Here is an 11,942-nt window from a genome sequence, read left to right as displayed (position 1 = left end):
CAGAACTTCAGGGACTTTACGATAAGAGTGATTCTGGTAATGCTAGATTAGAAACATGTTAAAAAAATAATAAAATAAACTAGCAGTAGATGTACACAAAACAGAAATATATATATATCCTTAACAGAGCTTTTCCTTACATAAATGTTATATTTTGCAGTGAATAAGGGAAGGTGTCCATGTATCATCTCTGTAAAGCTCCAGTCTGTTCTTTAAATTTGTAGCAAAAGAAACAAGTTACACTATGTACTAGAATTTGTGGATTTGGCTCTTCAATGGGATAAAAGAAAGCAGAAACAGCCCACCACTTATTCCCATTCCTAGAATCCAACATGGACCCCAGGCTGCACAAATTTTGTGCAGAAAATAACTTGCACGCTCCCACATTTCTCTTTAATATTTGTTGCTATACTACTATAGGAAGCAGGGGGGATTCTGCTAGGCAACATGACCCCTAAGTAGAAATCTTTTATGTCCACTGGAACAGATTAATGAATTATTTATTTACAAACAACACAGGGGCAAACCTATGGGGAGGTGAGGAGGGCATATATTTATGCAGATTAATTTTCTTCATTATGTTTACCAAATGATAGGTGTCAGATCTACAGGTAAGGCTTTTCCTGTCTAACATAGAGATTGGTTCCTTCTTCTACAGCAAAACCAGAGAAGTATAAAAATGCCACTTGCTGCCTGGTCCCTCAGTGATCATAAAGTTATCCACCATCAAGATCTATTCTATAGAACAGAGAACTGGGTATACACGGTGAATCAAAAATGACATCACTCCCAATATTCATATTACACATTACAGACAGAAACTGGGAGCGTAAGATTATCATAAGGACAACCATAAAGTGCACAAGAAGTTTCATTACAAGCAGGTCTCAATGGAATGTACCTTTTGGTGCCGCACTTCATGTCAGTGCTGTATAACTGTATAAAGTAAATGAAGACAACTCAGTATATTTTTAAAAAGAGTTTATGTACAAACCAAAAGCGGGATGCAACAAACATTCAACAGTTCCTATTTTTTTTTTTTTTTCTTGCCGAAGGCAAAAAAAACCCTTTGGAAAGGGGCGTCAAGTCTAACAGGCATTTACATTCAACCACCAAACTGCTCAAGTATGATCCAGGACCCTGGAAACAGAACACAACCCAACTTGTTCCATCGTGCAAAAAAGTTTTTCACGAGCTTTTCAACCATATTGTAATGTTCCACCTCACTGCACAAAAGAAAAGTGCAGCACTATTGGCAAACCGGTTTTAGTTTCCGGAAAAGATTATTTCTGACTGGTTGCTATGAGTATTTAGGTGGGGAAAATAACAGCAGCACCTTGACTAAAGCATTTAATTACATTATCTTTCATGTACTGAAGTTAAAAAGGACCAGTTTCAAAAAATGTAAAAAAAATTTGCACTGTGAAATACAGCCAATGCCAAATATACATTTCATAGTATAAAATAACATGAAAAACCCTGTCCTTTGGTTAGAAAGATATCTCTTGACACATGGAGCAGTAGTAAATCTACTGCATCAATCAGTGCTTGCTGGGAGTTTCTGAGAAAAGAAAATGTCATCATTGCAAACCATTGTTCAAAACTATAAAAGTAAAAAATAAAAAAAATGGTTCTTTAGTCTGTTTGGGTACAGCACAAGTTCTCTGTAAATGAACTGAACCAAACAAAGCACAGTGCCCCCCTCCCTGCCAAGTGGCAATGCCAAGGCTTTATATTAGGTCATTAAGGCTCTGGTATTGCATTCAACATTTGGTCCATAGCACAATATTCCTGTCAAGAAATGCCTTTTGCTCACATACCTGTACAATGTTGCAGCATGAAAGAGACAGATATTCTTCTATATGTAAACATTTGTTGTAATATACAACAGCCAACACAAAGTATAAAATGACATAAGATTTGTAGTTATAAGCATTTCTTTAAGATGTTTTATCTAAAAATCATTACTTAACTTTCAGAACACAGCAACATTTTGACTGGACACTAGGGGGCAGAGAGGATCTGAATCTAGACAGACAGTAGTACAAGTGTCACATTTATAAAGCAATATGCAGGAGAATGCAAAACTGGAAATAAAAGGCTACAGTCCACAAGTCATGATTAACAGTACACGTTAGAGAAAACAGCGCCAACACCTCTTACAGTTTTGAAGTGTTGCATCCTGACACTGCTCAGAATCCTCCATCCTGAACAGTGACAGATTAATAGGACCGCTTGGACATTATGTAAACACAGCTTATAATCAAGAAACATTTTCAATCGCACATGATTAGGAGAGGTAAAATTACCAACAAAAAGAACTCTGGTATGCCTTTGAGCAGCAGAAAAAAAGTGTTTGTACAACAAATAAAAAAAACGTATTCCCAAGATCTCATCTCCAGCATGTAGATGGAATCTGCTGCATGAAAACATAGAGGTGACATGTACGACCTCATGAAATGTAAAACGGTTACCTGTACAAATCACCAAAATGATTAAAGTAGTTGAACTCCTCTGCCAGCAACAGAGGAAAAATTATTTAATAATTAAAAAGAAAAAGTTAAAAGGTCCCGAATCATTAGCAGTAGCTTTAGTTCTTCTTCTTTCTCCTCCTTTTAGATGGGCGAGCAGATCCTGTTGAGTAAACACAGGGTATTATATCTTATTTTTTTTGTTTTCTTATGTAAGTGTTGTCACCTATTAAATGTAAACTTTTATTACCCAAACTTTTTCATAAAAACACTGTCAGAATGGAAATGAACATAAACTTACCCCAACGCCACAGAGTCACAAATTCTCCTAGACAGTAAAACGGAACCATGATGAGAAACGCTGCTGCAAAAAACACCGTCATTCCAACAGGGTCCAGCTTAGCAAGGATGGGGTACACCCAAATATCAGCTGCATAATGAATCCAGAGGACCCTGCAGGGAGATACAAAAGTTATGTGGGTTTGTTGTAGAATCGGGCCACCTTAACATATTTATACCAGCAGTGGCTTTTTTCTACCCATAGGCAAGGTGGCCATTTTTTCACAATAGCTTTCTACTATACAAATTAAAGACAGACATAGTATTGCAGTAACTGTGAAGATTAGAAAAAAAATAGTGCACATTACACTAAACACAACCACATAGCTAACGCAGATATCAAAACACGCTACAGAAACCTGCACAAAGAGAGAGTTTTTAACCACAACTGCTTACCATTGTCAAAGAAGACATGTCAAAATTATATACAATTTCAGAACGTTTGTTACTTACCATGACAAGTATGATACACAGAACACCGCCAGCAAGGCTAGCCCACTTTTTCTGCCAGGATACTGATGTGAATAGGCGAAAACCTCGATGAGTAGCAGAGGAAGTATAACTGTGTGCTGGGAAGAGAAAACAATAAATATTCTCAGCCAATATTATAGGAATAGCACAACTAAAATAATCGAGTCAATTGAAATGATTAATTCTTTTAGTCAGTGCCAGAAGCAGTCATGAGAATGAAATGTAAAGATCAGCACAGAACTTATTATAAAGCCTCCTTACCATCGTGTGATTTAGCCAAACTGGAATAATGCTGTCCAATGCCCTTGGATACACAAGCTCCCGATCATATGCATAAATACTCCAGAATGATGTGACTACAAACTAGAAAAAAACTGAGTTATGTGAGTTGTTTTATACATGGAGATCACAAAGTATTTAGAAGTAGAATACGGAAGAAAATAGAAAGAGAAAAGTGTAGCTGCTGCCACAGCATCCAATCACATATCTGTTTTCACTAACTAAGGACTATTGTCAAAATTCTGTATGTTATTGATAAATTACAAATGGTGTTGTTTCCTATGTTTAGACACTGGGGTAAAATAAACTCTCTTTTACCATCAATAGAAAATCCGCGGAACATTATCATAACCTTCTGAATATTTTTTATTTTAATGTAATAAAATAAAAGTTACCCACCATACCGACTGGGAACACCAACACAGCAAAAATATAATCCTTTAACCGAGTTATAAAGGAGCATAATGGATTCTTAATGGAAAGGCACAGCTGGATCAGGTCGCATGAAACACAGATGCCAAAGAACACTGCCTGAAGAACCTGCAAAATACAAAAGGTACAAAGTGTAAAAATGTAATAAGTTCTCCATGGACAAACTTATTAAATCTGGACTAGTTAGAAGTGACAGTAGCTGCTGGAAAAGAAGTTTATAACATTTGCTGGTCAATAAATAGATTTAGGAAGAATACCAATATATGGGGGGCTGAGGTTGCACATTCATGCATAAAGTGTTTCAAAAGCATCCCAGCAATCGTGTTAGTTTAGAACTTTAGGGAAAGAAAGGCAGGCACCATATTCAGTCTAATAGATTTTATCCTCCACAGAACCATCAGAGCTAATCTCAGGTACCACAGACAGAGCCAATCTGAAAAGATCAGGAGATGCTCATGTCTCTAACTAGTGTAAAGCAACTATGCCATGAGAGACACCCAGGAGGCTTTGTCAATGCTGACCACCTTCTGAAAATGCTAATTGCCTCACCCAAAGCTTTAAGCCACTTTGCCAGAACAAGTATAGTTGTATAAGTGTACTAACGTCTTTCCAGTCAGAGAAGCAATGAATAAAGTTGTCAGCCAAGAAATTGCATTTTCAGGCTTCTTGCAAATTTCTCCCATGACAGATTTCTTTTGTGACTGTTTCCAGTGATAGTAGAAAAACAAGAGCTGTTTAATGAAGGGGGCAGGATGAGTGAGAGGCACCCTGCTGCGTCCTCCCCATATCAAAGGACAGCTGTACAAACATTAGATTTTTACCCAAGACAATCCTAACAAACGGCATCAAGCGGCCTAAATCTGGGGTCTGTGGAAGGCTTTGCTTTTACTCTGTGGTGACCAGGGCAGGAAAGTTAGGATATCTCATAAATAAGGGCACAAAAAACAATACAATGGTTATTGGTCCTTCCATATACAGTGAGGGAAAGAAGTATTTGATCCCCTGCTCATTTTGTACGTTTGCACTACCAGTCTATAATTGTAATGGTAGGTTTATTATAGGTGTGAGAGATGGAATAACAACAAAAGAACCCTCAAAAACCCAGTGCTCAAAAGTCAGAGCTTGATGTGCAATGTAATGAGTAAAATAAGTACCGTATTTTTCGGACCATAAGACGCACTTTTTTTCCTCCTAAAGTGGGGGGAAAATCAGGGTGCGTCTTATGGTCCGAATGCAGAGGTACAGGGGCATATTTTTTTACTTACCTGTGTCCCCGCCGGTCCTCTGTCTGTTTTCCTCCTGTGTTCCAGCGTGCGGCACTTGTGCCCGCCCACGAAGGCGGCGCCGATTGATTCATCAAATCAATCGGCGCCGCCTTCGTGGGCGGGCACAAGTGCCCCACGCTGGAACACAGGGGAACACAGGAGGAAAACAGACAGAGGCTGACAGCAGTCAGTGTCTGTGTTCCTCCTCTGTGTTCCCCTGTGTCCCAGCGTGCGGCACTTGTGCCCGCCCATGAAGGCAGCGCCGATTGATTTGATGAATGCCGATCAGCGCCGCCTTCATGGGCGGGCACAAGTGCCGCACGCTGGATCTCAGGGGAAATCAAATGAATTTTTTTTTTTTCTTGTTTTCCCGTGCGGAAAACCTGGTGCGTCCTATAGTCCGGAGCGTCTAATGGTCCGAAAAATACGGTATTTGATCCCCTATCAACCAGCAAGATTTCAGGCTCCCTGGTGTCTTCACTGAATGCAGGTAATGAGCTGAGATTAGGAGCACCCTCTGTAAGGAATTGCTCCTAATCCAAGCTTGTTACAGTACATGTGTCCTAAGTATCCGTAAGTTTTATTACACCATCTAAAAATTTATTTCAAATGCACTTCCACGACATAACTGCCTTAAATTTAAATTTTGTGAGGTCTGTCGCTGTGCATTAGGCAGCCTATTGATATAAATTGCATAGCTGCAAGGGGGTCTAAATGTATAGCAGTGAATCGGATGTTCCCCGTAATGTTCACTGGAGTAAATGATTCTCCACCAGGGAATGTTTCAGTGAATGTCAGTATACCTGCTTTATAAATTGACACCCAATACTTCTCTACAGCTAGCCCCAAGGTTTTGGATCCCGTTCTACCATCATTGAGTACTCAACATTTAGCTAATGCAAAATATTCACGTTTCATCCACCTGTATTTTTTACATCTGAAACAATGTAAAAAAAATCTCATTTTATGCCGTTAAGCTCCACCACTGTAATAACAGGCGGAAGGCATTTGATGTTTCACATCTTTTGGATTCCCTAAATTCTCGGGGCATCACATATTACATTACAAATCAAATAAAGGAGACAGGTCATTGCACGAGCCTGCAGAAGAGGATTAGTTACAGGTATAAAAAACTGTTCATATTTGAGTGTAATAGGATAAGATGGGACCAGCTGCTGCTGATGAATATATGAGGTGGGAAAGACCTTAAATTAAACAACTAAACTTCCAAACACACTTTATCCATTAGTAGCCATCCTCCCTGTACATTCATCATTTACGTAAGAATGCTGGAAAATTACACTGGAGGTTTTCTATGTCTCAGGAGCTGCTGTTCTACACTATGGCATCGTTTGCAGATTTACAGAAAGTTGGAGCTTATGTAACCCTAGAAAACGAATGCACAATTTCAATGCATTTTAAAGCATGTTAGGTGAAGGTCACGGAAAGGAAACTTTAAAGGAAATTGCAAAACTGTGTTATGTTCTGCATAAAGCAGGCACATTGTGGGCTTCTTCTTCTGTGCATGTGTTATCCGAGGCTTTCCTATAAAGAAAAAAGTGCTAAATCTTATACAGGCGCACTTAGGCTGGCATTTATTTTTTTTTGACATTTGGAGGTAGACATGTCATCCGATCTTGCACCTGAGTTTGGGTGACGTAAAGAGGAACGCGAAGTAAGAAGATGGTCGTGATTGCTGTTCCGTCCTGAGCTTTAAAGTAGAGGGAAGCCAAGACTGCACAGGACTTATTGGGCTCAGTTTGTGGACAGATTGAAGGTTAAACAAGGTCATTTAGGTGAGGTGTGCAGCTCAATGTATAGTCCTGACAGCATTCAATCATCCCAAGCCGGGTTCTCCCAAGGCCCTTTTAGCTGGGAGCACCACCCGGCACTTTTCAGCACCCACCCGGCTGTTTTTGGGTGGTTACTAAAGAGTTTGGTCACAATACAGGGGCTGCCACCCACCTATAATTTCTTCCCACCTTGCTTTAAAAAATTTCTGGGTTGAGCACTGCCAAGCTAACCAATACAGATAGCCAAAGCCTTTGAACCTGGAGGAAGAACAGGAAATGATTATAGCAAGAGAGACAAAGAACATCATGGAGGGAGGAATCTTGGCAGGCCTCCTCTATCTCCTCAAGTGACTTTGTTTAAGCAGGATGCTTTGTGTGTTTAAAGGGTAACTAGGATGATAATCAGATATAATGGATGATAAAGACAACAGGGCAATGTCTAAAGTCTCCTTGGCTTTTACTTACACAGAGCAAAGTGCAGCAGCCCACAGTAATCCAGCAAACATCCTTTAAGATTCTGACATCTTTTCCTACACACAATGCAAGTCAATGCATCCTTTGTAAAATACATAAGCACACATCTGAACTACATTTAGAGCCTTTTCATACCTGCGGTGAAAAACTGCACACTTGGTGGCATGCATACTGCTGCTATGTTCCTGGATGCAGCAAACACACCACAGGTAAATGTATGAAAGTGTCTGCGGCTGACGTTATAGGGGGAAAAAAAGCAAGCACATGACTAAAAGTGAGTTATTGAAACCATGCAATGTTCCACTGCATGTACATGCAGGTTCCAAAATACTCCGATTGGCTTGAATGGGAGCCGTTGTAACTGTGGGTGAGGCTTCAGGAGAGCGCCACAGTAAATGTTGTTTGTGACATGGCCATTATGCAACTAATACAGATTAATAAAAAAATTCTTTTATTATTGAGATTATCAAGAAGGAGATTGTAAAATGCATCTGAAGTGCAAATATTGCTTTTTTACAAACAGAGATGTTTACAGAACAAAATTCAGTATCAAGTGCAGAAAACAAAAAAATGGCAGAACTTGTCTGTCAGGTTGTTTGGCATTCTTCTCAACTTCTAAAATTACAAATCCACTGAACTAGCCATAGATGGATTTTTGTCTTACCAGTCTGGTGAATCTTGTACCTTAAAGATTGGTAATTTATTAGAATATTTGTGATTTTTTAGGTTCTGTATTTCTAACAAATCAAGCTGGTCATACTCAAGTTAAGCAGGGCCAAACAGATCAAGGTAAAAGTGTAACTATAGTTCTGCAAAAATTATTTGTCATCAAGAAGGTTCATTATTGCAGTTTTGCCTTAACTACCTCCAACAATTTCTAATGAAATGATTTGTAGGCTTCTCCAATTCTGCCTTCTCCTTTACCCCTCATATTTAGAACATTTCCGGTTCCTGTCAATTTCACCTGTGCAACTTCTCCAAAATCGGCCTCTACCTGTCCCAGAGACCACCAAACTCCTTGTACATGCTTTTATCATCTCTCGTCTGGACTACTGTAACCTCCTCCTCTCTGGTATTCCACTAACCCGACTCTCTCCTATACAATCTCTTATGAACGCTGCAGCCAGACTCATCCATCCTTCCCACCGCTCCTCTTCTGCTGCATCTCTTCATTGGCTTCCATTTCACCTTAGAATCAAATTCAAATTCCTGTGCTTTACCTTCAAATCCCTTCAGAGTTCTTGTCCCACTTACCTTTCTGACCTGATAGAAAAATACTCCCCTAGCCGCTCTCTTCACTCCTCCAATGACCTACTACTGACTTCCTCACTCATAACCTCATTACACGCACGGCTCCAAGACTTTTCTAGAGCTTCCCCAAATCTCTGGAATGGTCTTCCTCATTCTATTCAGCTTGCTCCTACTTTCTGCTCATATTTTCAACCTCACCTACACTCACTACTCACCCACCATTCCATATCTCCCCTCCTATTGTGTGTTACTTCCCCCACCTCCTAGATTGTAAGCTCTTCTGGGCAGGGTCCTCTCCTCCTGTGTCACTATCTGTATCTGTCTTGTCAGAAGAAGACGGCGGCACCCATTCTTGGAACATGCACAATCGGCTTTAAAAGAGCACGGCAAGCCCTAAAATCCCAACTTTTTCAACTATTGACCCATCAACCATGAATTGCTGAGCAACCACCAGCAATACTCACATACCTAATGCATTCCACTCTGCAAACTCCTTGCAATATGTATCCCAATATTTATAGTGGAATTTTGCAAATATTAGTAATGAATGACCTGGCTTAAAGCAACACATGGCATAAACCTTGCAGCACAATGGAGTCCTGAGGATGGCACAGCAGCACAAATGAATGAACTTGCTGGCTCCTGTCAGCCTCACCTGGTTAATGAAGGTCAGGTATTTCCATCTGCCCCCGTAGGTGTGTGCCCCATGGCCTTTGGACGAGCCAGTGATGACAACATTCTGCCAGACCCCGAATGCAGACCAGGCCAGGAGCCCCACATGAAGGACGAGCCCCAGCGCCGCCATCTTGCTACACCCACTCACTCACTCCCGGGAGCCGTAACAAGGCGCCGCCCTGTCACTCAGCTGTCACTGAGACCTAGGAACAAAGTACACAAAAGCCGTTCAGGTTGCCAGGAGGAAACAATGCTAAAAAATATGTCCCCGAGCGGAATGATAAAGACGGGCGACGGCCATTTTCTTGGAGACCGAAGCCAAGCTGGTATGGGTTGTCATGGGGACAATGAATATGACAGGCGGAAGAAGAAGCTCTTCTCTGAGGAATTGTATGGCTTATCCCAGAGAAATGTCAGTATTGTACAAAAAAAAGCATTGTTGTAGCCCATACATGGCTTAAATTTACATTTATAGCAGGTATGTTAAATGAATTAGTCCACAAAGTGTGTTGCAATGGCTAATATTCCAAAGACAAGTTCTCCCTACTGTTTATTCATATTATTTTCACTTATTTTTCGCTATAGTGGTTACACACTGTCTCTATTAGGTATAAATTACTTGTGTCAGAAAAAGGCAGGTTTCCCTGGGGGTAAGGCTGCTACCTCAGGAAATGGCTGCCTTCATTGGGGGTAAGGCCGTTACCTCAGGAAATGGCTGCCTTCCCTGGGGGTATAGCTGCTACCTCAGAAAATGGCAACTTTCCTTGAGTATAATTATTTACCCATCAAAAAATTTTATACCAATAGGAAAATAGCTTTTTCATGAGATATAACTATTACCTTAGTCCACAAAAAAGTCCTGGTCCCCTTGGGTTTGACCTACCCCTTGGTCACAAAATGGCTGCCACCACTGGCCATAGCAATTACCCCAGTGATAAAAATGTCTTCTCTTGGTAAAATTACTATCTCAGTCAAAAAAAAAGTGTTGCCCTTACTGTAAATATCTATTAAAAAATGTTTGCCATAATTGAATATAACCAACCATTACCTTAGTCAGAAAATGTCTGTCTGTACTGTGTATGGTTATTACCTCAATAATAAAATGGCTGCTTCTACTATGACTATTTCTGCATGACAATTCAATTCAATTTACCCCCTCTCCAAAAAAACAATGTCACATGAATAGGAAAATGGCTAATTTCAAAGGATATAACTATTATTACCTCAGTCTATAAAAAGCCCTGGCTTTCTCGGGTATTACCAACACCTTGGTCACAAAATGGCTGCCACTATCGTGCATAGCGATGACCTCAATAGGTAGAATTATAACTTTTGTCAGAAAATGTTTTCCATTGTTGGATATAACCATTGCCTCAGAAAATTACTGCCTCTGCGGTGTTTGGTATTACCACATGAATAAAATGGCTGCCTTACTATTCATGACTATTACCATTTATCCCCCTTTCTTCTGGAAAAAAAAATGTTACACCAATAAAACAATGGAAAATTCCATTAAGGAACAACCGTTACCTCAGTCTATAAAAAAAGGTCCTGGCTTCCTTGTGTATGACGGAATTATTGGTCACAAAATGGCTGCCACCATTGGGCATATTATTTACCTCAGTTGGAAAATGTTTTCCCTCCCTGGATATAACTACTACCAGGGAAAATGGCTGCCATCATTGGGTATACCTGTTACCTCAAAATAAATTTGCCCTGATTGGGTACAAATACTATATAATTAGGAAAATTGCTGCCTCCTATTTGTATGGGCATTACCCCAATATTAAAATGGCTGCTTCTACTAGCTGTGACTATTACATAATTAAAAAAAAAGTCTGCCTTTATTGGACAGAATTGTTACAATATGTTTACAATAAACTATGTTTGCCCTCACTGGATATATAACTATTATCTCAGGAAATGTCTGCGTTTACCATGTATGATTATTTCAATAACAAAATGGCTGCCTCGGTTATGTTTGCTACCCTCAGTAAGTCTGCCCTCACTGAGTAAAACTACCTCAGAAAATACTGCCCTCTTTATGTATTACTATTACTTCAGACTGGAAATCTTTTCCCTTGCTGGGTATAACTATTACCTGTGGCTGCCTGTACTGTGTATGGGTATTATCTCAATAACAAAATGGCGGCCATTACCAAGTATGGCTATTGCTTCAGAAAATGGCTTCATCCAAAAAGTATGATTGTTACCCTAGGTAAAAGCCGTCTGTTTTCATTGCTCTAGGTTCAAATCCGGGTCACGGCACCAAAAAAAAAAAATCCTTGTATGTGTACCTCTTCAGGTGAGTCTGTACTTCTCTACCATAACCTGGTCAGGTCATTTCTATCCTTGTGACGAGCGTTGTACACATAGCACTCGCTATGTTCTATGAAGCGAGGAAGACAAGCAGCACCTCACTCTTCTCGCTTGTACAGCCGCCATTCCACATCGGTCATCCATGGATCCATCTTGTAGGATCCATGAACGAC

At 40.1% G+C, this 11,942-nt stretch overlaps 1 protein-coding gene across 1 annotated transcript; it reads right to left on the bottom strand.

The window, feature by feature from the left end:
- Positions 1-966: 966 nt before the first annotated feature.
- LOC140333082 (androgen-induced gene 1 protein-like) lies at positions 967-9,641 on the bottom strand. The gene is made up of 6 exons (XM_072414491.1): positions 9,431-9,641; positions 3,960-4,100; positions 3,543-3,644; positions 3,264-3,379; positions 2,773-2,924; positions 967-2,634 (listed from the first exon to the last, which is right to left on the bottom strand). Exons 1-6 carry the CDS (start codon positions 9,578-9,580, stop codon positions 2,591-2,593), a joined length of 705 nt encoding a protein of 234 aa, XP_072270592.1. The 5' UTR covers positions 9,581-9,641; the 3' UTR covers positions 967-2,590.
- Positions 9,642-11,942: the final 2,301 nt, after the last annotated feature.

The sequence above is a fragment of the Pyxicephalus adspersus genome, chromosome 6, assembly GCF_032062135.1.
Source record: "Pyxicephalus adspersus chromosome 6, UCB_Pads_2.0, whole genome shotgun sequence".
Lineage (NCBI taxonomy): Eukaryota > Metazoa > Chordata > Amphibia > Anura > Pyxicephalidae > Pyxicephalus > Pyxicephalus adspersus.
This window is presented reverse-complemented; position numbering and strand designations above follow the sequence as displayed.

Bases quoted from the DNA above. Each gene is read 5' to 3' on its own strand.
- LOC140333082 (XM_072414491.1), bottom strand. From the start codon at position 9,580: ATGGCGGCGCTGGGGCTCGTCCTTCATGTGGGGCTCCTGGCCTGGTCT. The intron at 4,101-9,430 runs GTGAGGCTGACA...TGTATTTTGCAG, and splicing joins ACCTGACCTTCATTAACCAG to GTTCTTCAGGCAGTGTTCTT. The intron at 3,645-3,959 runs GTGGGTAACTTT...GTTTTTTTCTAG, and splicing joins TGGTGTTCCCAGTCGGTATG to TTTGTAGTCACATCATTCTG.